Source organism: Penicillium coprophilum, assembly GCF_028826855.1.
Source record: "Penicillium coprophilum strain IBT 35676 chromosome Unknown utg000006l_segment0_segment0, whole genome shotgun sequence".
Classification (NCBI taxonomy): Eukaryota; Fungi; Ascomycota; class Eurotiomycetes; order Eurotiales; family Aspergillaceae; genus Penicillium; species Penicillium coprophilum.
Genome location: NW_026622725.1, coordinates 872074 through 896647, shown reverse-complemented (window position 1 = coordinate 896647; position 24574 = coordinate 872074). Strand labels below are relative to the sequence as shown.

Genomic DNA, 24574 nt, shown 5'->3' with positions numbered 1-24574 from the left:
TAAGGTGGATCGTCTTCAGAAGGATCTCTCACGAGATGGGCTATCAGGTCATCTTGCCGTTCAAGTCACATTTGTTCTTCCCATTTCCTGCATGTACTGAATAGGTCGGGATTCAAAGTGACATCCGGCATGCTGTCAATGTCTCTGTGAGGGAATGTCTTCATGATCTGTTCTGCGCTGGTTCCCAATGAACGAGAGGTATTCCCGGTGTATGTTGCTTCGCCTTCACTTGACACAAAACCAGCGTCATAGCAATCAAAATTTGCGGGCGAAGGCATAACTGACAGTGCATGCCCAATAGCAGAGGCAAAATGCTGAACAGGTAAACTGAGTTCAATCATCTGATCAAGGAGAAAGGTGAGGTTTCTCGATGTCAGATTGCATGGTGACGGGTCATTCGCATCACACTGAAGCCGTGGTGCTCCCATAAAGCAGATGGTAGAATAGCTGATTATCCCCAGAGTCAAACTCTGTGCGGCACTGCGTGCACACGACGGTTGATTTTGAATGTTCGATATTGCACTCATCCGTCAGATGAGTTGTCGCTGTACAAAGGGACGCTGCGCGCGGTCGTGTGCGTTGGCGCAGCTGGAAATAAAGGAAAGACCTCACATCGTCCCCCGCTCAAGGTTATGGTCCGATGATGAACTGTGATTGACCATGGGCGGCTTTCTAGGAGTGAAGTAGTACTGTCAGGACGAATGTTCCTCCTGCGAGTAGATTTGCAGTAGCGCGAGACACTTACTTGTCAACTTCAGCGAGAAGGGCATGAGCCAGTCGCCAGATAGGGCCGGGCCGTCTCGCAAGTGTACCTTGACTAGCATTTTGAAAGTGACCAGGAGATCTTATTTGTAGCTTCCAGCGAAAGGTGGTGAATAACCTAAAGATAATGAAATGAGAATGGAAATATACAGAACTCGTTGATTGGGTATCAAAAGAAACAAGAATGACTCCACGAAGACAATGCGAGGGAATCGAGTTACCGGTGAAGCTAGGCATCAAGGTCTGGTGGGTACGTACATGTGCAAGGAAAGCGCTACGAAGAATCCTCAAAACTGGAATCCGAGGAATCCGCCATCGACGAATCCCTTATCGGTATAGGCACAGGAGCACCGATATTCTCCAATCCCCGAGGCTTTTCCAGAGCCCCGCTAGAAGAGTCGAGCTTTGCAGTTGGATCACCACCAGCTTCCTTCTTAAGTCGCTCGTAGTTGTCGCCGGCTTCTTTGATCATCGCCTGGATCTCCACCTCCCGAATTGCGATATCTGCCTTCTCCTTTCTCAACTCCTCCATCCGGCTGATCATTTGTGTTTTCGCGACTTCCATGGATGCCAGAGACATGCGCAGTCTTTCAAAACTGCTCGCAAGCCGTGGAAGAGATGTCACCTTAGGAGGGGTTTTCGGGCGATCGATGCCACTTGACTTGCCACGACCCATGGCGGCATGAACCTGAGCAGCTTCATAGGCAGCCTTTTCCTCCACGTCAGAATCATCTTCATCAGATATACCCTCAGCATCGTCAATGAGGTCGCGCATTGCTTCACGGTCCTTCCGCTTCTTCTCGCGCTCTGCCTTTCGCCCCAGCGCCATCTTGCCATCCTCTGTGAAGAACTCCTCGAATCCTTCCGCAAAGTCCTCATCATCCCGAACAAGTCTTGTGTTTTCGGCTTCTGTGGAGTCTTTATCTCCTCGTACAACCGCATCCCAGTCATCAGCGTTGGCTGCATCGTTGGCGTCCAATGAAATGAAACCGTCGTCCTCCGCGCCGTGTTCCATAGCCAGACGTGCGCGTCGGGCCTTTTTCTCCCGAATTTCGGCTTCGCTGGGAATGTGGGCCTGTGTTGGGATAGCCATAATTTCCCCAAACTTAGCTGCAACATCCACAGCCTTGCTGGTTTCGTCGTCGGTATGTATATTCGGGGTTGAGGGCGTGGAATCACGAAGTTCCTTCAAGTAGTCGTGGCTATAGGTAGGCCTGTCTGGGTCTTGCCCGATTGGGGGGATCTGACTGGCGCTATTTTCAATTGCCTTGCGCCCCAAACCGAGGCGTTTCGGTAGGATCACGTTGCTCTCTTGATCTCCATCGTTCATTGACGTCTCGGGACCAAAGGATAACTGCAATTTCGACTTTTGCTTCGGCTTAGAGGCAGCTGGGCGCTTGACGACTGGCTCTGCAAGTCTCCATATCAGCTTTGCGGTCGGTAGGAGATTATGTAGGGTAGATAAAAAGTAATCTTACCTGGTGCAGCGCCTCCATCCTCCTGCTCATCATCCCCGCCAATCTTGCGGGGCTTTCTGCGATTGCCAAATCTAGAGCTCATATTTGGAAGTACTCAGCAACCAAGTACGGTGAAGACAAAAGTGATGTAAGTTAGTGGCGTGAACGTGTGAGCTTCACGGGCACAGTGGGCAGCTCTTATCGCGTATCTCATATCAGGAATATCATTTCTCCGGCTCAGCTTGCACCAAACTCCCAAAGCCACCGCGGTGACTTGAATCTTGCCAAACCCCAAGATACCCAACCAACTCGCCCAATATGCCTCAAGCTCAGCCTGAATTGAAGAAGGTTAGTGCTCTTCCCACCATGTGCGCTCTTTCCCCGCGAGATTTCAGCTGACATCGTGTCTTTTCTGCAGTACATGGAGAAGCGGGTCTTCTGCCAACTGAACGGCAACCGCAAAGTCATTGGTGTCCTCCGAGGCTACGATGTATGTCCACACCCACTGACCCGATCGTTGTGATGTTCGGGTACCTCCCGTGGCATCATGAAAGACGAGAGCATGACGACACCGATCAAGCGCGGAATAACTAACGCTTTCACGCAGGTCTTCATGAACATTGTTCTGGATGAGGCATTCGAGGAGAAGGAAGGCGGAGAGAAGGCTGCCATTGGCATGATCGTATGTTTAATACCTATCGACGGGTATCTAGAACTCCGCTAACGGATATTCGTTCCCTCAGGTCATCCGCGGAAACTCCGTCGTAATGCTCGAGGCCCTCGAGCGCATAACCGATAAATAAGCCACATATCTACGCACACCATCTACGACGTTTCTTTTTGATTGAAGGGGCACGCACATAGGCACCACTCCATCACCGAGTGCTGGGAAAAGATCTAATGCTACTGGGAGTTTCTGGGTCGGTTTCTCTTATGGGAACAATCAAAACCTTTTTTCTGTTCTATTTTCTTTCTGCTCGTTTGCCAGAGCGCATGTTAGACTACTATGGCTACCCCAATGACTTTTTGACCGGCTACACATACACTGCGAAATGACCAGAGGTAATGAACATAAGCCATAGCTGGTGTTGAAATTGGATGATTGAGCTAAGTCGACATCGTGCCTAGGAGCATGCTTGGATTCCGTCCCCCTGCCTGAGTTAATGGCAAAGGACAAAAGATAATAAAGAGAGAAAGGTAAAATACAAGTGATATTCGAAGGAACAATGTGTGATATTCATGTTGGTCGACCACCAAACTTGAGCTTGAGCTTGGGTGTAGATGTGGCAGGGGTTTTGGAAATGGCGCTTGGTGCGGGCGATGGTCTGGGAATGTGGATTTTGGGGAGAGGATTAGGAGTTGGGGTTCCTGGGACCAGGCCAGTCTTGGTTTGCTTGAATGTGATGCGGGTTGATGAGGGTGCGTGGATGCCCTGATCCTCGCGCTTGCGCTTGGAAGACGGACCCATGCGGGCTTTAGTAGATCGATAGAAACGTAACTTGCCATGACCTTGATTTTGCACACTCCAATATCGAGGAAGTTTCATCCGCACGAGCTTGGAGGTGACTGGGTCGTACAGTGTACGGCAAAGATCAGTAAGCTCGGACAGCTCCAAGAGACCCATGCACGGCGAGTTGCACGCTGCCCACATGGATTCCTTCATGGATGGGTCGCCAGAAAGCTCTCTTTTGAGGGCTTCGATGGCGCCGGGAATGGTTTGGCGTCGGGCGATGTCGTCTCGGCGAATTTGGGTGGAGGATTCTTGCTCGATGATCAAACCATCGTTTTGGAAGGTTTCAGTTTGTTGAGGACGGCCAAAAGCAATTTGTGCTAGGGTCTGACCGAGCAAACGTAAAGACTGGTGACGTACCCAGGGCGATGAATCGGCCGACAATGTGAACATGAGCCATCGAAGAAGCTCCGGGCTCTGAGAAATGTCTAGGTCGACCAAGCATTGGAAGGCTTGCATCCGGAGAAGGTCATAGGTGCCTGCTCGCGTATATGGGATGAAACGCATCAAGTCCAGGTCCATCATCTTGGCTTGCATTAATTGCGCCTGGCATTGAAGTGCGGCTCGGGAGTATAAGTTTTGGAAGGAGCTAGACCATTCGTCCATTCGTCTGTAGCGGTCAAACTCGGCAATGGCATCCTTATCCAGTTGATCCTCGGCCTGAGTCTCGAGAACACGTTCCATATCGAAATGGTCTAATTCCTCATCTGTCCGCGACTCACTTTTGCCGAGCATGGCATGGCATAGTGACTTCATCAACGATGCAACGTAGAAATTATCCGAGTATTCATTGTTCGAATTGTCATTGAACTTCAGCTTATCAAACAGGAAGCGCTTGACCCTTAGTGGAGTTTTGCCACTGTTGTCACGGACTTTAGAGATTGCGTCGGGGATGACTTGTTGGAGGATATAGGCCGCTCGATCGGAAAAATCATTCGAGCGAGTCATGGGCGATCCCGGGAGACAGAAAAGCTCTTGGAACGCTTTCTCGAGATGAAACAATCCAACCCAATCAATTTCATCCTTGGCGTGTTTTACCAAGGCGCGTGCAGCCGTGGTACGTATGCCATGGAAGTATCGACTATCCATGAGTGTGCGAACAAAGATTGTGGAAATGAGAGGATGCTCTCGCTGAGCAGCCATGTATTGCAGCGACTGGGAAGGTTAGCATCATGGTCCGATACTTGAAAACAGCAACGTAACTCACCTCGAGTTGGGCCACAACATCTCGATCTTGCTGAAGCTGCGAAAGATACATGTACCCTGGCATACCGAGAGACAGTTTACAGATCCATTCAAAGTCTGCGTCCATTCGAATCCATTCGTAGGATTCCTGTCCCATTCGCTCTTCGTCCTCTTTCGTCCAGTCAGCCAAGCGCCAAGACTGTGTCTCCTCTTCAGTTTGAAGCACATCTCCCAGGCAGTAGAGTAGGACCTCTTCCTGTACTTCAGCATCGCCCGAGGCGACGGCTCGTTCTCTCTGCTTTTTGTTCCGTTTGAGCCTTTTATACTTCGTATTGTATGGAATATCGAACTTCGTCACTCCCTCCTTGATTTCAACGATGTGTTCATACGGAGTTCCATCTGCTTCGTGAATCCGAAGGGTCATTGACCCTGTGAAGACTGGTTGAACTGCGCCCGCGTAGACGTGCCGGACCTCTTCCTTCACGTCACGCAAGAAAGAATCCTTGTCGAGATCGCGAGGGGGCTGTGGTTCAGATTGGACCTGTCTGATCATCATTTCAACAACAAGCTTCTTCTTGTTGAATCGTTGTGTGGCTTGGAATCGCGGGCATCCCGCACCGTACACCCATTGTTGGAAGAAAACGTCTAACTTTGCGTGACCGAGTCGCTCACAGGTCTTTTGGAATAGGGACGTGGTGACAGCTCCATTGGGTATATCACCCATGCGAGAGTTCAAAAAAAGCCGAGATATGATGCGCGACATCGTGGCCTTACCACTCGCCTTGGTTAGTCGTCGATCAAGAATGAACAAGACCAAAGGAGCTTTTAATGCAACAAAGCGATATTCAGAGGGGTCAACCTTCAGAATGTTTCCCATGTCGTAAATCGACGGGCGCTCATAATCCAATTCGCAGACTTGATCAGATGCCTGCTTCAATCTGAAACGGTATTCATTGTTTCCGCAAAGCTTTCTCATGAACGTATCGGTAATGTACCACGCTACACCAACTGTCACCCATGTATCCGAGGGCTCGCTAGGAATAATATTGATTCCAGTCCACTGACATGCCAGACCGTGCACCTGAGCTCGGGTGGAGTCATACATGGGGTCGATCATCTCGGCTGGGAAGAGCAGATGACTGCTACAGATAGACATGCAAGCAGTGGGAAGGCTATCAGTTGGCAGGTCGTCGACAAAACAGACCTTGTAACTGCCGAATGGATACGAGCCGTATGATAAAGAGAAGAAGTCAATAGCCTGAGCCATGGGGAAACTGCTGTTCTGAACTTCGTCGGCTCTACCTGGGAGGCAGAATGCGTGCAGAGGGATGGCATTTTGACCAAGTTGTTCGTCCTGATCACTTTCTCGGAAGTCGGCTAGATTGACATACTCGAATGGACCAATGGCGAATCCGATCTGCAGCGCACCGAGAGGCGAATATGACGCAAAGGAAACTGTCTTGCGGGTGTGGTCTTTGGGGTCGACAATGTCATCAGTCAAGTCGCCAGAGCACACCACGGACATATCAAGTTCCTCATCTTCCGCAGAAAGTTGGCGACTCGGGACTTTTGAGTGGGATGGGGTTGTTGCACCGGACACGTCGTGGCTCTTGCGGTTAAAGACATCACCAAGAGAGCTGGGACATGTGATGGAGACCTCCCAGGTACATCGCGAGGACATATCGTCCACGCATGGAAATAAGGGACAGCCGATGCCAGATTCGAGTGAGTTGGTAGTATAGGCATGAGGGTACCTTCGATCTCCATTCTCAACACCGACGAATTGTAAACCATCCCGGATATTATCAATAACAAATTCGATGTTCACCGTGAGAGCCGTGAATCGCGGAAGGTTTGCCTCTGGTGCTCTGGCACTCGAAGGACCATCGACGTTGTCGACGGTAGATTGAAGGGCGATTTGATCCTGGGCTTCAGCTGAAGATGGATCTAATTCATCAATGCGGACGCCTTTTGGAATCGTGATGGGCAGGTTAGGTTTCGGAGGAGTTTGTAAGAGGCTATGGATCTTTGGTGTCAATCGCTCATGATATTGTACGCCATACAGGTGTAGCGAATCGTATGGGTCGGTGTATTTTGTTGTTGCAGGCTTGCCGTTCACGCTCAGTTGCCTCACCTGGCCTTGTCGAAAATTCAACCAAATTGTCCCCAGATCTCTGCGGCGAGGGTGAATTGTGATTTCTGTCTTTCCTTTGAGACTTTTGGAGGCTAGATCTATCTCAAGTTCAACTTTTTGATGTCCCACATTGAATCCCAGATCAAACGGGCGTGCCGCGGCACCAACGGCGTCGACAACACCCGGCATCGTGAAGATTCCTCAGTGACGAGATGCGCGGGGAGCGCTTTGAAGACCATCCACCGTCATGTCCAGCCAGACTCAGTATGTGGTTGTAATGATAAGGACCGACAGAAATCGAAGAGTAGTTCGCGTGGCGCAGATTCGAGCTCCAGATGACGGTGAAATGCGAGATGGGCGATTACGCGATTGTGGATCACGGTCGAGTATCGCAAGGCGCTGAAGGAGACAGGAGGTCAAGCGATGACTCAAGTGAAGCGCGAATAAGAAGTCCGAGGGCAACAATCGGCTGCGACAATGCGACTCAATGTTAACAATACACCGGCAAATTCCTGGTCAAGTCAAGCTTCCCTTGTTCGCGTTCCCGATGCGGAGCAAGGCACGTGATTTCGACCTAAAACTCCATCGTGGAAGGAGTTCCACTCTCCCCTTTTCTCCGTATTCTCGAGAGTTAACATTTGTTTTTAAAGGCATGATTTGACTTACTGTGCTTTTGTCCATTTTATCCACTTGTTTGCCTACCTCGCTATGAACTGAGGTGCTGGTGCTTTCCCCGACTATACTACAACTCCGCGCTTGACAGCCCAATCTTCGAAAATGAATGCCATCTACCGAATGGTCCAAGGTTAGTGAATTGAAAACTGTGACACATTTGTTCAGACTTGATTTTCTGATTTGAACGTTCAACCCCCTATAGAGACCCAAGATTCGCTTTCCGATGAGGCTCTCCTACCCCTTAAGTCCTACAAGTATTCGGCTGTCGACAAGTCGTTCATTTCTCGGTACATCTTGAAGCACTACGTATGACAACCATGGGATTTTGCAGCAATTACCTTTGGAGCGACCAATTGACTTGTCCTTGCTTAGTGGAATGCTTTTGTCGAGGTTGTGCCGATGTGGATGGCCCCGAACATGGTGACCCTTCTTGGGTTCATGTGGATCGTGGCCAACGTGTTCATTATTCAGATTTTTGTGCCAGATATGGTGGGACCCGTGAGTATTCCTGTTCCTTGTTCCTTGGTGTTTGATTGAAAGTGGCGAGTTAACCAGATATTCCCAGGGCCCCGCATGGATTTACTACAGCTTCGCTCTTGGCATGTGGATGTGAGTGACCGGTTACCCCTCCATCTGTACGATTTCAACTCACATTCCAAAGGTATTCTACTCTTGACAATGTGGATGGTAAACAGGCACGCCGAACCGGAACGTCCAGTGGACTCGGAGAACTTTTTGAGTTTGTACCACTCTCTGAGAAGCCATGGATGGATCACTAATCAGGTACAGTCACGGTATCGACTCTTTGAACTGCACGCTTGCCAGTCTGCTTTCGACGGCCGCTATGGGATTCGGAGCCACTCATCTTGGTGCTTGGACCGCAATCGTGCCTTGCCTGGCCATGTATTTCTCGACATGGGAGACCTTCCATACCCACACGCTTTACCTAGGTTACTTCAATGGTCCGACCGAGGGCCTTCTCATCGCCATTGGAATCATGGTTGCTTCTGGAATTTGGGGCCCCGGAATGTGGTCTCAGCCGATTGTTGGGTTCCTTAACTTCCCCCAAATCTTCGGCAACAGCTCGATCAAGGACCTCTGGGTGCCCATTCTCCTGGGTGGCTTTTTGCTCGGCCATCTTCCCGGATGTGTTATGAATGTTGCTGAATCCCGCAAGAAGCAGGGCTTGCCGCTCACCCCGTTGCTTAAGGAGTGGGTGCCTATGCTCGTCTTCACCTTCGCCAATATCGCCTGGCTGTTCTCGCCTTATTCGACTGTTCTTTCCGGCAACCACCTGATTTTGTTCTGCTGGGTCATCGCATTTGTCTTCGGACGCATGACCACCATGATCATTTTGGCCCATCTTCTGAGACAGCCCTTCCCCCTCTGGACCGTGATGCAGGCTCCCCTTATTGGCGGTGCGGTCCTCATCAACCTGCCCATGATCGGCTTCCCGGTTATTGCCCCATGGCTGGAACTGCTGTACCTCCGTCTATACTTCCTCTTCGCCCTGGTCATCTACATGCACTGGGCGGTCCTTGTCATCAACCGCATCACTACTTTCCTCGGTATCAACTGCCTGACTATCCGAAAGGATAGGGGCGCCGCGAGAGATAGAGCTTATCGTAACCTCGGTGAATCGTCCCACATAACTCAGTCTCGCGCTTCGACTGACACATCCAAGATACATTGACTTAGTACTCGCCACGCCACCTCTATGGCCATCCCTATGCAAGAACCGACGATCGACCCTAGATGAATGGGGTCATTGCCCTGGTGGCATTGCCACAAAAGCACCCTGGGCGGTGCATTGTTTGAATGTTCGACCTTGTAATTATGAACATGTCCATCCCTTCTAAACATGTGTTATTATCTTGATCTGATGAGAGAAATAACCGACCCCCTGAGGGATTTTGATGAAACCTAGCATGGAAATTGTACCCTGCTGCATATCTGTACTTACGAGACCATTAATATTTGTCAATAGATCAAAATGAATCAAAATGAAGTTCAAGTTCATTAGTCTTCGTGAAGAAGTCAAATAATACATAGTACAAGGAATTAGAGAAGTACAAATATCAAGGCCTTCAACGCTGGAAAAAGAGCAAACCAGATCAAAAAATCATAAAAGCACCACCAACAAACAGTTCAACCAGAATTCGTTAAGCTTTTTACTTCTTTCCACCAAGTCCAAGCGCATCAGTCAAACCGCCCAGACCAAGTCCATTGATCAACTTGTCCAAACCAAGACTGCCAAGCAGACCATTCAACAATCCACCAAGACCAAGACCGTCAAGAAGACGACCAACCAGTCCGAGCACACCAGTAAGTAACAGACCAACGGCAGCGATGATCTGGAACAGGGGCTCAGAGAGCAATGCCCAGAGGGGGCTCAGCTTCTTCTTGGCATGAGGCATATCAGCGATGCGTCTCTTGCCGTTGTCGATACACTTCACGACCGTCTCAGTGAGCTCCTTGATCATGTCGGCAAGCTGATACTCCTCGGGGGTGGCATCCCGGGCAGCAGCGCGAGCCTTGGCTGTGGCAGCAATACGTCCATCGGGGTCAAGTCCACGAATGGCTCCATTGCACTCTTGCAGAATGCGACCGCCCTCCTCAAGAAGGGGCTTGACAGTCTGAACAAGTTTCTCCTCGTCAAGCTCGTCCTTGGGCGTGCGGTCGGCCTTGTCGCAGGCATCGGTGATCTGCTTGCAAATAGGCTTGACCTTGTCGAGAGTCTGGCCGAGGATGGAGATCATCTTCTGCGCGAGCTGGCGGTCGGACTCAGCCTTTGCAGCAGCCTCCTGCTCTTCGGGCGTGGGGCCCTCCTCTTCCTCCTCTTCGGGCTCTTCAACCTCGGGCTCGGGCTCGGGCTCGGGGATGTGCTCGAGCAAAGTGCATTCGCCAATCTTGTTGCCATCGTTGTCGACAACATAGCCGTTGTCGTCGATGACCTTGCCGACTAGAGTGGCGAGGTTACCCGATGTCAGCTTGCCAATGAGTTCGCCGTCCGCATCGCGGACTTCGCCCTCCTTGTTGACCTTGCGTCCAGACATGGGGTTGACATCGCGCTTCTTCTCCTCGGGTTCCCAGCGCTCGGCCTTGCCGATAGTGTTGCCGTTCTTGTCGGAGACATCACCGTCCTCGTCGACCTTGCGGCCGAGAAGGCGCTTGGCGTCACCTTCGATCAGACGTCCGATGATCTTATCGCCGTCCAGAACGACGCCGTCCTTGCCGACAACAGCGTTGTCAAAGCCAAAGAATGGCCCTTCGGCCTTCTGTTGCTCGGCACCGGGAATGAGTTCGGCGCGTCCAACAACCTTGCCGTTGTCACCCCAGATCTGGCCCTTGCCGTCCACCTTGCATCCAGCGAGGCGCTTGTCACCTTCGACAATGCGTCCGACGACAGCACCAGTGGTCGGGTCAACAACGTTGCCAGCCTTGTTGACAACCTTGCCCTCGAGGATAGAGAGGTCCTCCTCCACGGGCTCCTCCTCCTGGGGAGGATCGTAAGGCTCAGCACGACCCTTGACATTGCCGTACTTGTCGGTGATCTCGCCATCCTCGTCGACAGCACGACCACGAAGCTTCTTGGCGTCACCTTCAACAAGCTGACCAACAATTGATCCTTCATCATCCTCGACGAATCCATCCTTGGTCACGAACAGGTTCTCCATACCAGCGAAGGGACCCTCAGGCTTGCTCTCAAGCTCATCCTCAGGAATGAGCTCAACACGGCCAACGACCTTCTTTCCGTCGTAGATCTCGCCGTCCTCGATCTTCTTGCCAGCAAGCTCCTTGGGGTTACCCTCGACAACACGGGCAATGGGGTATCCATCAGGTCCGATGACATAGCCAGCCTTGTTGCAGGTGAGGCCATTGACAGCAGAGAAATCAGGTCCAGCCTCTTCCTCCGCCTCGGGCTCTTCCTCCTCGGGCTCGAGACGCTCAGCGCGTCCAATGACGTTACCTTTGCGGTCGAGGATTTCGCCATCCTCGTCAACGCCACGGCCGCTCAGTTTCTTCGCGTCGCCCTCGATCAAGCGACCAACGCGGTTGGAGTTCTCGTCTTCGACAAAGCCGTCTTCGTTAACGACAAGACCCTCAAGTCCGGAGAAGGGGCCTTCTTCGCCTTCGTCGTCCTCGACTGGAAGTGCCTGGGCTTTGCCGATCACATTGCCGCGGTTGTCCCAGAATTGACCTTTGTCGTCGAGTGTTGCGCCGAGCTTGGCCAGTTTCTTGGGGTCGCCTTCGATGAGTTCGCCAACGGGCTTGCCGGTGGCTTGGTCGATGATGTAGCCGCGCTTGTTGCAGACCTTGCCTTCGAGAGTCTTGATGTCGGGGATACGTGCCTCGATATCATCGGCAGCATCCTCGGCGGTCTCCTCAGCGTCTTCAGCTGCATCTTCGGCGGTATCCTTGGCGCCTTCGGTCGCATCCTCGGCGGTGCCTTCAGCATCTTCAGCAGTGCCTTCGGCGGTGTCCTTAGCATCGTCAACAGCACCGTCCACGGCGTCAGTGGCGTCTTCGGCATCGGAGGCAGCGTCGGAGGCTGCATCTTCAGCAGTAGACTTGGCGCCATCGACATTGTCTTCGAGATCAATCTTGCTCTTGCCATCCTCGGCGGTGGACTTAGCATCGTTGACAGTGCCCTCGACGGCATCAGTGGCGTCTTCGGCATCGGAGGCAGCGTCGGATGCGGCATTCTCGGTAGTAGACTTAGCCTTGTCGGTAGTAGACTTAGCATTGTTGGTAGTTTCTTCGACATCAGAAACATCGTCCTCAACCTCATCAGCCGCGCCATCAACAGTGCTCTTAGCCTGTTGAGTGGAGAGACCATCCTGAGCATCTTCGTATTGATCCTCAACATCGTCCTTGGCATCATCAGCCTTGGAAGCGGCATCATCAGCAGCGCCTTCAATGGCCTTCTTCTGCTCCTCAACAGGAATCAGATCAACACGGCCAATGGCATCGCCATCTTCATCGACGATCTCTCCATCATCATTGAGGGTATACCCAATAAGATCTTCTGGGTCACCCTCAACAATCCGGCCGACGATCTGACCAGCAGCGTTCTTGATGACACCTCCATCAGAAACAGGAAGACCTTCAAGCTGAGCGATGTCCGTAACAACATTCTCCAGGTCAACCTCGCCGACGTTCTCCTGTGCATCCTCAGCGGCATGCTTAGCCTGATCGGCGACTTCGTGCAGGATATCAACACGACCAATCAGATCGCCATCTTCGTCGAGAATCTCGCCGTCATCGCCGACAGTCTGTCCGACAAGATCCTCAGCGTCACCCTCGACAACCTTGCCGATGGGGTTTCCGTTCTTTCCAAGGATCTCCCCACCCTCGGCGACCTCAAGACCCTTCAATGCGGAAAGGTCAAATGGTTCCGGCAGGTTATCAGTGGCGTCCTTCGCGCCATCTTGGACAGTCTCGGCACCTTGCTCTGCTGTTTCCTTTGTCTTGCTGGCAACGCTCTTAGCCTTGCCGCTAAGGCCGGAGGCGGCGCGGCCGAGTGGGGCTGCGGAGCCCGAGGCGGAAGGCGCCTGGGAGGCGTCGTCGGGCGGGGAGACGGGGCGACGTTGTTCGCGCTTCTTTGACTTCGGCGAAGGTGTCTCGGGGATGGACTGCTCTTCGATGTTGTCGTCGATTGGTTCGGGGGCTTTCTGGGAAAGCTTGCGGGGTGTGGACTTCTTCAGAGGCTTGGGGGTTCCGGAGGCAGTGCTGGGCTTGCTTGCTGCGCTGGAGGCGGAGGCTTTACGGGCTTTGGCGGGGGTTCCGGCCTTGGAGCCTAGCTTGGGGGGTGCGTTCTTCACAGAGGACATGGTTGATTTGGTTCAGTTCTTGGTTGGTTGAATTCTTTGTTGGTATGGTGAATCAAAATCCAATTAGATGCTTGCAAATTGGATATTCAAGTGCAGTTGTGTCTGTTAAAAGAGGCTTGGGGTATACTTCGTAAAAACGTAGGTTGTAGTGGTATTGTACAAGTCCCGAGAATAGGGTATATAGTTCGGGATGGTGGTGGTTTCTAGATGGGTAGAAATAGAATGTGTTTGAGTAATCAATATAATAATGTAGCAACATACAGATAGGTTCATGAGTTTATATAAACAGTGCAACGATTCTGATATCATCGAACCACGCCTACTATCAGACAGTAACCAGGCACGATACCTGCAGAGCTTGCTACGTCATTGACCGTTGATATCATAACGGCCTTTTGCTACATTCGTTTTGCTTGAAATCCCTGTTCGGGGAGGATCGTCATAAGGTAATCTATAGAAAGTGCGCACGGTGCATGGGCTAGAGCATGGTAGGGCGTAGCATCATCGGCATCGTGAAGTGGGGTCGATTAGATGACTTCTTGGTGGAGATTTGTTTGGGAAATGGCTGATCCATGCTACATTGCAGGGTTGATGCACGAATCAGAGCGCCGGGACTGGGATCTAGGGGCAATGTGGCTAAATTGGGGAGTAGAAGGAGAGTGGAGGTGGAGCTCTGTGCTGCTTTAACGCGGGAGGTTAGCTGTCTGTACAACTCGGCACCGATATTCTGTATAGTAACATATCTCCTGCTTGAAGTATAGATATTGGATTCGTTGCACGAAAATATCTTCAAAACTGCGATATCATTTCTCGAAGGTTATGTCATGTCCCTGGCTGTCCCAAGGTTCTAGGCTTTCCGGACATATAAACCCTAAAAAGCAATCTGATTGGTTGAATATCAAGACAGTGCCATGGATGCTCCCCGAAGCCACGCTATAGTAAACGTGGAAAAGAAATCAGCGAACAAATCAGAGATCGAGCAGAGAAACAGCGTCCGGTGTCCACTATGGAATTTGCCTCTACCTGTCACTTTCTGTCCCCTGGCACTGTCCCTGTTTGAGAAATGAGATAAATTCTTGTCTGCTCTATGCATATGGAATCATCATTACATCAGACGGTATAGCAAAACTCTTGAACAGTGCAACGCTCCACAAACTTAATATATCTCCACGTGAGCATTTAAGATACAAGATACCAGCCATTCACCCCACGCAATAAGTATTTTGTTCAACAGATGACGATTTTCACGAACCACCTACGATATTTGTCCGACTCCATATATTCATAAAGTTGTCTATTCAGCTACAATATACAGAGTACAGTAGTAACAAGCAAAATAGGGACACGGTCGGAACCCCTGTCAGACATAGTATGAGCGTAGGCCTGGTATGAGATCATTTTAATCTATTCGGGTGGAGAGTTCAGCCACACAAGTCATTGGCTGATATCATTGCCATAATTCAAGGAACATTGTTAACATCGGGCTAATTTATATCACTCGTCAAAATGCTAGTATTGTCGACTAATTCTATACCATGCATATGGGTAATATGTTATAAGTCGTGCGACAACTACACAGTGCATATTCTCCGGTTGTTAACTTCCGAAATCAAGATTTGCCTCCATGTCTTGGCGTCGGTCCATTCTTCTTTTTTTAGATCGATCGTCTCTATACTGTATGATTATATTGCACTAAGATCATACCAATATGGGGAAGCTGGAAAAATATATTGCACGGTATATCCAAACCTGGCACTTCCCCTGTATATATATTTGCCTAGCTGAACCCCGCGAGATATAAAATAATAATAATATTTACGCAATCTCGAAATCGGTCTAGACCTACTTCCGATCGAGATCGATCGGTGTGTCTTTTCTCATCAATGCCACCTGTCTTATGTTGTGCCAATCTGGTGATGTTCGCCACCGGTGGTTATTTCCCAATTCGGATAGGATCAACTGTGACATACAATATACGCATGCTTTAATGTCAATCAAAACTAGTACTCGTTAACCGAGTCAGTGTCAAACATTCCTTGTTCCCATCAACTTCATTTTCCACGCCAATCCAATCTCTTCTTGTAAAGGGCTATTTTCTGGTACCTGTTACTGTTCCGATATTGCTCCCCAGGGGCTTGACCGTAATTTGTTCTCTCAAGTCGCATGATGTTGCTCGCTTCAGATTGTTGCTGTGCTTCATGGCAAGAGCACCTACGTTATTGAAAAATCGCATAACCTGGTGCTCTGGCAAACCAGGTGGATGAGCGACATTATGGTCGCACATCGGTGCTCTATCATTCATACAATTTTTCTATTCAGGGGGCGACTACCATTGTATTATTCTGAATGCTGCTTGAAGGATGATCTTCCTCTAGTCCTTCCATATCGGCTGTAGGCGACACTAGGCGAGGTTGCTGTTGTGTAGGGCTTCTTAGAAAGTCCTAGGAAAACAAGAGTTCCTGTATCTGAAGACAGGGCCATGAAGAGCCCGGGTTGCAGGGTTTCCGTGGATTTGCTGGAAAACAGAAACTTCCATCGAGTGCACATTCGCGATTTTGTTCTTCATCCGAAGAATTCGGCTCTGTTCCAGGCTATGGTGCCAGTTGTCGATCTCACTAAGCAACCTTCGAACGAGGAAAATATCTTCTTTGACTTCTGTTAGAGCGGAAGGCTCATGCGCTGGAAGGGAAGGCTCCGAGTCTATGCTCAAAGCTCTGGTGGATCCTTGAAGGTGTTCATCCACTATCAACACCACTGTAGGTGCAGGTTGACTTGATTGGTCAAATAAAGTATCATTCTCTTTCTTTTATTCGAGGGGGTGTTGAATTAAAATTGTCTTTCAAGTCACTCCTAATGACTGTCGATATATATATATGCACTCCCCACCCGGACTCCACATACCTGCGAAGCTGTCCCGCGTACATAAAAACATTTTGCGCTAGTAACATGGTGGACTTTATCTCTCCAGATTGACCTTCAGAGGATCCAGATCTTGGCCCTGAAACCCCAATATGATCTTCTGCAGCCCCGCGAAGAAGCCGACTTGTGCCTTTTTCTTGGTCACGCTCCTCAATTTCTTCATTTATTTTCTCAAAGTTTGTCTGGCACTCTTTCAACAAATCCTGCGTAGTGCTGAAAGCTCCAGACAAACAAAATTTAGTCTCGGAATCCTGTTCGAGGGCTTTACTAAGTTTACGGAGCAAACTGCAAGTAAGAGATACATCACTAGATAGAGCTCGCATAGAGTCGTTGCCATTTTTGACAAAAGGGCATAAGGAGCAGAGCTTGACTGATATTTTGGCGCCGAGCTCTGCAATTTGAACTAAGCTAGCGACAATCCCAACGATCATTAAGTGTGGCTGTGAGAGTTATGTAATCGTGGTCGGTTGCCAGCGCCCAGGGGTCTTGATGTATGGCTTTTGAGTGGTGATGCCTGGATTAAGGTCGCTTTGAACACCGCTCTGTACCATGTGTCAATAGGATATTGAGATTGAACCTGTTCATACGTCACTGATCTTCGAATTCAACTCAGGCGTTGAGCTTTTCCGACCGCACAAATGCCTCCACTAATTGGTCTCGAGTCTTTCAAGGACAAGATCATCAATATGCTCCCTAACAGCATTACGGATAACGCGATTCGAGCCCATCGATAGGAAAGATATCAGAGTTCTACCAGCCGGCTCAACCTGAAGCTTTGAGCTACTTTGTTTATCAAGGCCTATCTTCCTGTTATCGTGATACAGATATGTTAATTCCTGCCAGTCTCAATCCAGGCATAATTCCGGCATAAAACCTCCAGCCACTATGCACCTTAGCATTAGCCCCTCCACCCCTGCCTCGTCCGCCATTAATATATTGGATCTACAGTTCACCGTTCCCCATATGTACAGTGGATTGGGAGTTGAGAAATCTCAAAATATTGATATATTGTTCCTGATACAACAGATTAGCTGAATGAGAAAAGGAAACCTTCGTTTCCTTTCCAACATGGGTTTGATTTCTCGGTGATCTCAATTCTAATTCGCATACGACCTCCTGACCTATACACCATTCATCGGCCTTGCCTCGGCAGCCCACCAGACTGTCATATTCAAAGGTAGCAAGAGCTGTGTCCCAAGTCCACCACTACAAAACTCACGCCCAGAATTTTGGATAGTCCTTCGATATGCCTGTGCTGTCACAGGCACAATTAGAGCATCTCGTTGCAATCATTGCTGTGCGGCGAGACTCGTCGAGGATGAAGTATGTTAACATGGGTGGTGATGATGTGTGCTGTATCCCCAGGGAGCAAGAGAAGATGCCGTTCTAGTGATTCGTGTCGATGATCGATCCATCACAGCCGACCTCCGTACGGACTGGCTCTTGACTTTTTTCCCCCGTTTGCCTCGGCACACTCAGTCAGTTCACCCACGTTATCGCCGAAAACAAACTCTGATCTGCGGCGAGGTGCTTTTTATCGAGCTTACGGGATTCGATCACGAAAATGGGCCGAACGGACCCCAACACAGTTCCCAGAAAGCTACACCGGTAGTATGCATTCTTGACAGTTCTCTGTCAAGCCTTTCGGTGCTGAATGAGCCATATCGGAGAGGATCCTATTGCAGTACCAATAAAATTGTGCACAACAGGTAGTTGATCATTCATTGGGGATCAGTGCATATGTTCCATATTCATGAGCTCTGGGTGATAATGATTCAGAATCTATGCGCGGCGCGTCTTAGAAACCACCAAATCGAAGTGATTATTTATGATCTCGGGAATATTCGGTGGTAGAGAATTGGTACGGTATGGACGCACCGCCGGGGCCTTCCCCGGCCCCGGGGCCCAGGATATAGCAGTCTATCACCGCCACTCAATCACTTCAACCCTCCCTATAGTGGGTTTGTGAATAACACTCTGGGTAGCCATTTCAGTAGTCTCCTTAAGGGGCATGGTGATTGCCTTCTGAGTAACTTTCAATTGTCCCTTTTAAGTCTCGTATATCTCTTTTGGTATAATTGTAGATATCAGGTCTTTTGATACCGTTGCCTACATAATCATAAGGAATGGAAGATTTAGCTGTCTTAGTCCTTCGCTTTCGCCCCCAACTTTTATAAGGATTTGTTTCGATTCCGCCCCGAATGCCTCTTCAGATTCTGAGCTGCACAATAAGCATTGATTCATACTAATGATAAATTTGCTCTTTGTATGGGCGTCCAATACAGAGGGAAGCTTCAGTAAAATCTATCTATCATAATCACAACGTTAGATATTAGGCATAGAGCTTGACCTTAAGAATAAAGTCTGTTTAAGGAATTCATGTAGGCGAATTGTGTATTAACATGAATTATCAGTTGCAAATTATACTTAGAAATTATGTTGGACAAATTACAGCGTATCTTACCACTTCGACCATATCAAAAGCCAAGAATCCCGTTTAGGTCGAGGGGGCCAAATCAGAAACCCCTAGTAAAGAATTATATAGTAGAAGTATCCTATGGGGTATAGAATATTCAAAAGAGTAGAAGTGCCTTTTTTATGTACAATATATGATATAATGAGTGTATAGAAAGCTTGACTCTAGGGGGCTTTTGATGACTGTTTCATCCGTTTCGTCTTGCTACCCTGCCTTGGATAATGCAGACAAGCTCTAGAACTTATGTTACTACAGGTGTCACCTAGTTCATAAAGCCGTTGCTTTAGGTAGATTTAGATTGACGAGGACTAGCTACTTGAGAGACAAGAGCCACACGAAAAAGTGAGAGCTTATATTCCATTGTATATAGACAACAGCAAGGTGGTAAAAAGGGGTGAGCAAATCATGTCGGCGCCTCGGCTTCGAAAACATACCGTATCTGCGTTGGATAAAGTCCTTATCTCTGATTACTCTTCTATTTCAGATTCTATTGAATCTAGTGCACATTAATGTGTTGAAAATGATAATGAACATGCTGCCTTTTGCGTCAATGGAAAGTCCGATTAGTTCCGGCTCAAAATGCACGCCTTTCCATGAATGAATGAGCATCCGCACCATCCGCTTCGAACCAATGCCATGATTCTATGTTTCCTCATCACCAGGCTTGTATAAGCATACATGGTTACATTTGTGTCGTACGACCAGTGCTTACACATGATGCTGTGATAATCTAGATATCGATAGAAGAGCCCTGACACGACCTCCTAAATCACTGCATACTGGCGCGATAGTTCAATATGTCTCTCTTGCTCCATCTGAACTCATCCATCGGAACTGATCGAAGATGAGTGGGGAATACCTTGCGATCGAACCTGGGACTTTGTTGCCACGTTTGGATGGATGCATTTACGCATCAAAAGCGCCCGGCGCATTGATATTCCACGCGGTGCGGGCTTCCACTTAGCGCAACTAGTTGCATCCAAAGTGGGGAAGATGTTCTTCGGGTGGGATTCAGATAAGGATCAATGCGTGGAGCTTCTCCCGAAAAACGTTGGCTCATAATTAGGCCGAACTAGTCCCTAATATGACCTATCATAGTACAAGAAATAGATGAGGGAATTTCCCACGTGCATACTGAAGGCCATATGAACGTAATGAACAAAGAAAACGCCTTCGGTGGAAGGAGGACTCACAGGCCCTCCATGCTATCCATATTTCCGTGTTAGCCGGTCTAAATTGGAGTGGATATATAAACTGTAGAAATCATCCAATGCTCCCTTTTTGTTTGACTTGGAATATCAGCATTGAAAATGGCTTTATGCGAGTATAAGATTTCACAACAACATGGGGTCATATCTCCTCCTGGTCAGGTTTACACTCCAATCAACACAAGTCACATACCACATTATAAGCGCTTGAACAAAGAGCCTGTGATCAAATCATGTGAAATTGCCCTGGGTATACGTGACGTATCCCTCCAGGTTCGTCAAATTACATATTTGTCTTAGTGAAACACTGACTGAACAAGTTGATTGCAGCTCAAGATTCCTCATTACGACATAGTCGCTATTGACCCAGCCCCTCCATCGGCTGTCATTTATTCACACGCTAATTTCAACGCGTTCATCCAACAAGAGAGCACTGGAGATACCAAGGACTTTTACGAGAGATGCTTTGCAGAAGTCAGTTCAATCAACCTCTTTTTCCCCGACGTCAAATCGGAGGACATTCGCATATGCATGACCGCATGGCTGGCTACAAACTGCGCTGTAGATGACATACTGGAAGCTATGCCGCCAGTTGCAGCCACACTTTCTTTGAAAGAGGCAATTTTGAACCTCCAGGGAAAGAAGGCAGACGGTAAGGGTATTGAAATCAGTTTCGGAAGTCCTTCCAACTCATCCCTAAATAGTCTCTCCAACAAACAAAGTCGCGTCAATCCTTTGTTTCTTTCAAAAATATTGCATCCAACAACTTGATCTCTGCAAAAAAACCGCTCGCCAGCTCAGCCATGACATATGCGATATGTGTGAGGGCATGCTTGACGAGCTTCTATTTCGGCAAGGCATATTGCCTAACAATCTGGAAACCTACCTGCAATTCCGCGGTAGGACAATGGGAATCAATCCATTTCTCACTCTGATCTGCACCCTGCACAAGCCAATGGATACAAAGTATCGATCCGGCCTCTGGGATCTCCTGAAGCGAGTTGGTTTGGTGCTAGGGCTACAAAATGATCTTGTAGGTCTAGAGAAAGACCGCCGGAATGGCGAAACTATGAATGCAGTCTTGGTGTCCTTGGAGGAACAAGCGGGCAGGGATTTGGATCACATGGATATCATATTGCCGCAGACGATTCAGGATGTATGTGGTATCCACAATCTTTATCTCTCAGCGGCGGTGGATATTTATGAACAACTCCACATCATACGGAGTGGGGATGTACACGAGCCAATCCCTGAGACTATACTTCTGACCTTCATAGACACGCACCTGAAATGGTGCACCTCGTCAAAGAGATATCAGGCGAAGGTGGAATAGGTAGCTGACTACGGAGTGGTAGGAGTTTGCTTTTTTTGGACTCAATATAAGCATGGCGTTTAATTTGTCTCCACTTTTTCTATCACTATGCAGACGCCACGATAGGCATGAGCACATGAATTGCGTAGTGTAATAGGCCAACCCGGACTTTGGGTTCGTTAGGCTCGTGTGATGTGATTAGCCACACTCGAACTGCATATACATCACATAAGAGTGGCGGTGAGAGGTCTGGCGATTAAATCGTAATTGGAATGTACTAAAGACCCTCAATGTACTCCGTAGTATGTTTATAGCGAGACTGGGAGTTTATCTTTATCGGCTATCCTGTGGAGTAGTATTGCGTACATTGCAGACATATCAAGACAAAATATTAGATTTCCAATCGGAAGGGCTGAACAATTGCTCATCACTAGATACTATTACAGATACAAATCTAGGACTCATCGGGTGGCATCAACTGTGGGATGGCTATCGGCAGGTATTTCTGTCAAAAAGGACAGGGGTCAGGCATCTAAGCCCAAATACCATCGATCCATTTCCACTAAGGAATAATAAGGGGATATTAGCAAGGTCTGCCAAGGTGAGACGTAACAAAGAAATCTTGACTTGGCTTGCAAATAGGTATCCGATGGCTCCCACGGTGTTTCCACTTTGAGTCGCTCCCCCTGAAGCACGCATCTAGGCCTTCTGCCTCCATCCAACAAGCCAAATGTACGACGTGTTGTCACAAGAGAAAAAAGAGCTCATAAATGATCGAAGACAAAGAAAGGCGCCACATTAGCCACAAATATGAGATTCCTTCGTACGGAGCATTTCGAAGAAGTCGGAGCTTGTGAACCAAGATGCATCATTGGTTTCTAATATAATACAGATGGCGTTGAAACCACAGATAATGGTGTTTTTGTAGCGAAGTGTTGCTCTAAATATTTGTTGCGCACAGCGATTGACATGGCGAAGATTGAGTAGAGTAGAAATATCCAGTAGGGAACATTTCTCGTAGAGAATACTGGGCTATAGGAGCTAAAGATCTGCGAGAGTAGTCCGAAACTCGAGAAAGTAGCACTGGTTCAGAGCAGCGATCTCCGTACATGGTAATCATCAAGGTTACCCGCAGAATCTGGCTTAGTAACTGCTACATTAAATTTAGCACGCTCATATGAAACGGTTCGGATGGAATCCATTTCGCGCACCTCTTTCCACCCGCAGAATGATGTTGCTTTGCGTAGTTACGTAGCTGGACTTCAGTCAATATGTGCCTGCTGGTGCTGGGCGTGATGCAGAGATGGAACATTTATTGGGAAGTTGGGCTCTTCCGTCTTTATAGATGTGCCTTGAAAGCAAAGGGGCTATACATGGAGTGATCGAAGTGTTATATTCGAAATTACTTTTTCTTCCCATTCCATCACCTACCATCAGTGTAGCCATCTCTCTTAGAGCACCCAGCCACATTATAACTGTGTTTGGCTAGGTGATGAATTCTGTTGCAGTCAGGACGCTCGCATCATTTACGGTGAACCTATGTTTCTCTCGGAAATTATGGAGATAATTTCAAAATTCGTTGTTGAGATTTAATATAACCGTGATTCATTCTTAAAAATTTACGGAACACACTCACATCTAGTTTCTACCTTGATGTAAGCAGCGACATTGAATTGATATCAAGGGTAATGAGGCGAACCTATTGCAATTATATGTAAGAGCGAATGGAGTGCCGGGTAGCTTGCATAGCAAAAAAGCTTTCCTGAACAAGTTCTACATTGTCTGACCTACGCCAACCTGAATCCAAAAAAATCTTGGGCGTAAATTATCTTCCTGCCCTAGCTTTATGGACAGATGATTACAAGATTCTGGATAGTCTCGATAATAACAAGGAGGTTCTTAATATGCACAGACATCTAGCTAGATACTATATGAATGTGTTCATGATAAACACAAAACCCAGGTATAATCAAAGCCGAGTAGACACTAGGTGTATATGTACCAGCCCCCCGAGCGGTCTTTATAAGTAGTCCTTGTAGATGAATGAATTATGTTCGAGAGTCACATGGCGTCTCGCATATCACCAACAAGAGATGCTGAGCACACCAAAAAGCCGTTGGACTCATCACAGAGACTATTTAGTCACAGTCAACAGAGTTATTGTATGTGTCAACGGTACATTTGGCACCATCCTTGGTGCACTGAAAAGCGAAAGAGCGAGATTAGCACAGATACAAGTCAGTGATCTACTTAGGCATCTGTGGAAACATACCCTCTTGTTAGCGATTTTGGAAGGGCACTTAATGAAAGTGGTCTTTCCACGATCGTTCTTGTATCTACATTCGTTCTTCGCTCTGTTGCATTTCTGAAGTGTTGTCCCGAGTGATTAGCCATGATCCCAGGTGAGCAATGGAAGCACATAGTTCACAAAATTACTCACTCCGGTGTATTTAACAAGGACACCGGCCTCAGCTCTAGCGTCAAGGCCATTTTCAACGGGCTCAATCGGGGTGGCCACCGCACCCATTGCAGCAAAGAAGAAAAGGGCAACTTTGGTGATTTGCATGATGATGGAATTGAATCAAGATCTTGCAGGGAAGACTAAGGTAATAGCAGATATAGACTGAAGGGTCTGAGATGGAGGGTTTGTGGATGAGTTTGATGCTTTAAAATGGAGGGTCGTGAAGCCCTTTTTTATACAGCATATTGTGAGCCTCATGTGGTAGGCGCTGAGTGTAATGCAGCTTTCCAATGCAGCCATGCTGGCAAGAAGCTTACGGATTGAACGACTTGCCCAATGGTAGCAATGCCTCACATACCTGAGAACAGTCGGCTTCTTGGCTATTAGTCGTGTATCGTCTGGGCCGGTGTATTCCTTCAGCCCTCGTGGTGTATTGAACCATTTGTTCCCCGTGAAGTGCTTTTTTTGGAGTACCTAATGCTCATCATTTCCTAACAAGCTTGGGTGCATATCAAATCACAGGGTCAACAGTCCGCACCCCCAGGGAAAGCATCAATGAATTTAGATTTGGTCTCAGCATGGTGCAACAACAGAAATGTGTCGGGTTAGTAAAGAAAATGGGCGTGATGCTATACTAACTA

The 24574-nt window shown here is 48.4% G+C and overlaps 8 protein-coding genes across 8 annotated transcripts; 4 read left to right on the top strand and 4 right to left on the bottom strand.

The window, feature by feature from the left end:
• Positions 1-1036: 1036 nt before the first annotated feature.
• Positions 1037-2322, bottom strand: N7500_009339 (uncharacterized protein; the record flags this gene model as incomplete). Its single annotated transcript, XM_056680480.1, has 2 exons — positions 1037-2172; positions 2241-2322. The coding sequence occupies 2 exons, from the start codon at positions 2320-2322 to the stop codon at positions 1037-1039; spliced, it is 1218 nt and encodes a 405-aa protein (XP_056527862.1).
• A 215-nt stretch (positions 2323-2537) lies between these two features.
• On the top strand, positions 2538-3022 carry N7500_009338 (putative small nuclear ribonucleoprotein SmG; the record flags this gene model as incomplete). Its single annotated transcript, XM_056680479.1, has 4 exons — positions 2538-2567; positions 2638-2709; positions 2827-2901; positions 2963-3022. 4 exons carry the CDS (start codon positions 2538-2540, stop codon positions 3020-3022), a joined length of 237 nt encoding a protein of 78 aa, XP_056527861.1.
• Positions 3023-3456: 434 nt separating this feature from the next.
• Positions 3457-7237, bottom strand: N7500_009337 (transcription initiation factor TFIID subunit TAF2; the record flags this gene model as incomplete). The annotated part of the gene is made up of 2 exons (XM_056680478.1): positions 3457-4884; positions 4937-7237. 2 exons carry the CDS (start codon positions 7235-7237, stop codon positions 3457-3459), a joined length of 3729 nt encoding a protein of 1242 aa, XP_056527860.1.
• A 588-nt stretch (positions 7238-7825) lies between these two features.
• Positions 7826-9416, top strand: N7500_009336 (uncharacterized protein; the record flags this gene model as incomplete). Its single annotated transcript, XM_056680477.1, has 6 exons — positions 7826-7853; positions 7926-8029; positions 8096-8221; positions 8289-8332; positions 8385-8462; positions 8513-9416. The coding sequence occupies 6 exons, from the start codon at positions 7826-7828 to the stop codon at positions 9414-9416; spliced, it is 1284 nt and encodes a 427-aa protein (XP_056527859.1).
• A 478-nt stretch (positions 9417-9894) lies between these two features.
• On the bottom strand, positions 9895-13557 carry N7500_009335 (LEA domain protein; the record flags this gene model as incomplete). Its single annotated transcript, XM_056680476.1, has 1 exon — positions 9895-13557. One exon carries the CDS (start codon positions 13555-13557, stop codon positions 9895-9897), a length of 3663 nt encoding a protein of 1220 aa, XP_056527858.1.
• Positions 13558-17722: 4165 nt separating this feature from the next.
• N7500_009334 (uncharacterized protein) lies at positions 17723-18134 on the top strand (the record flags this gene model as incomplete). Its single annotated transcript, XM_056680475.1, is given in 3 exon segments — positions 17723-17824; positions 17842-18087; positions 18105-18134. The coding sequence occupies 3 exon segments, from the start codon at positions 17723-17725 to the stop codon at positions 18132-18134; spliced, it is 378 nt and encodes a 125-aa protein (XP_056527857.1).
• A 2128-nt stretch (positions 18135-20262) lies between these two features.
• Positions 20263-21493, top strand: N7500_009333 (terpene synthase family protein; the record flags this gene model as incomplete). The annotated part of the gene is made up of 3 exons (XM_056680474.1): positions 20263-20433; positions 20491-20812; positions 20865-21493. The coding sequence occupies 3 exons, from the start codon at positions 20263-20265 to the stop codon at positions 21491-21493; spliced, it is 1122 nt and encodes a 373-aa protein (XP_056527856.1).
• Positions 21494-23610: 2117 nt separating this feature from the next.
• N7500_009332 (uncharacterized protein) lies at positions 23611-24038 on the bottom strand (the record flags this gene model as incomplete). The annotated part of the gene is made up of 3 exons (XM_056680473.1): positions 23611-23673; positions 23745-23771; positions 23913-24038. The coding sequence occupies 3 exons, from the start codon at positions 24036-24038 to the stop codon at positions 23611-23613; spliced, it is 216 nt and encodes a 71-aa protein (XP_056527855.1).
• Positions 24039-24574: the final 536 nt, after the last annotated feature.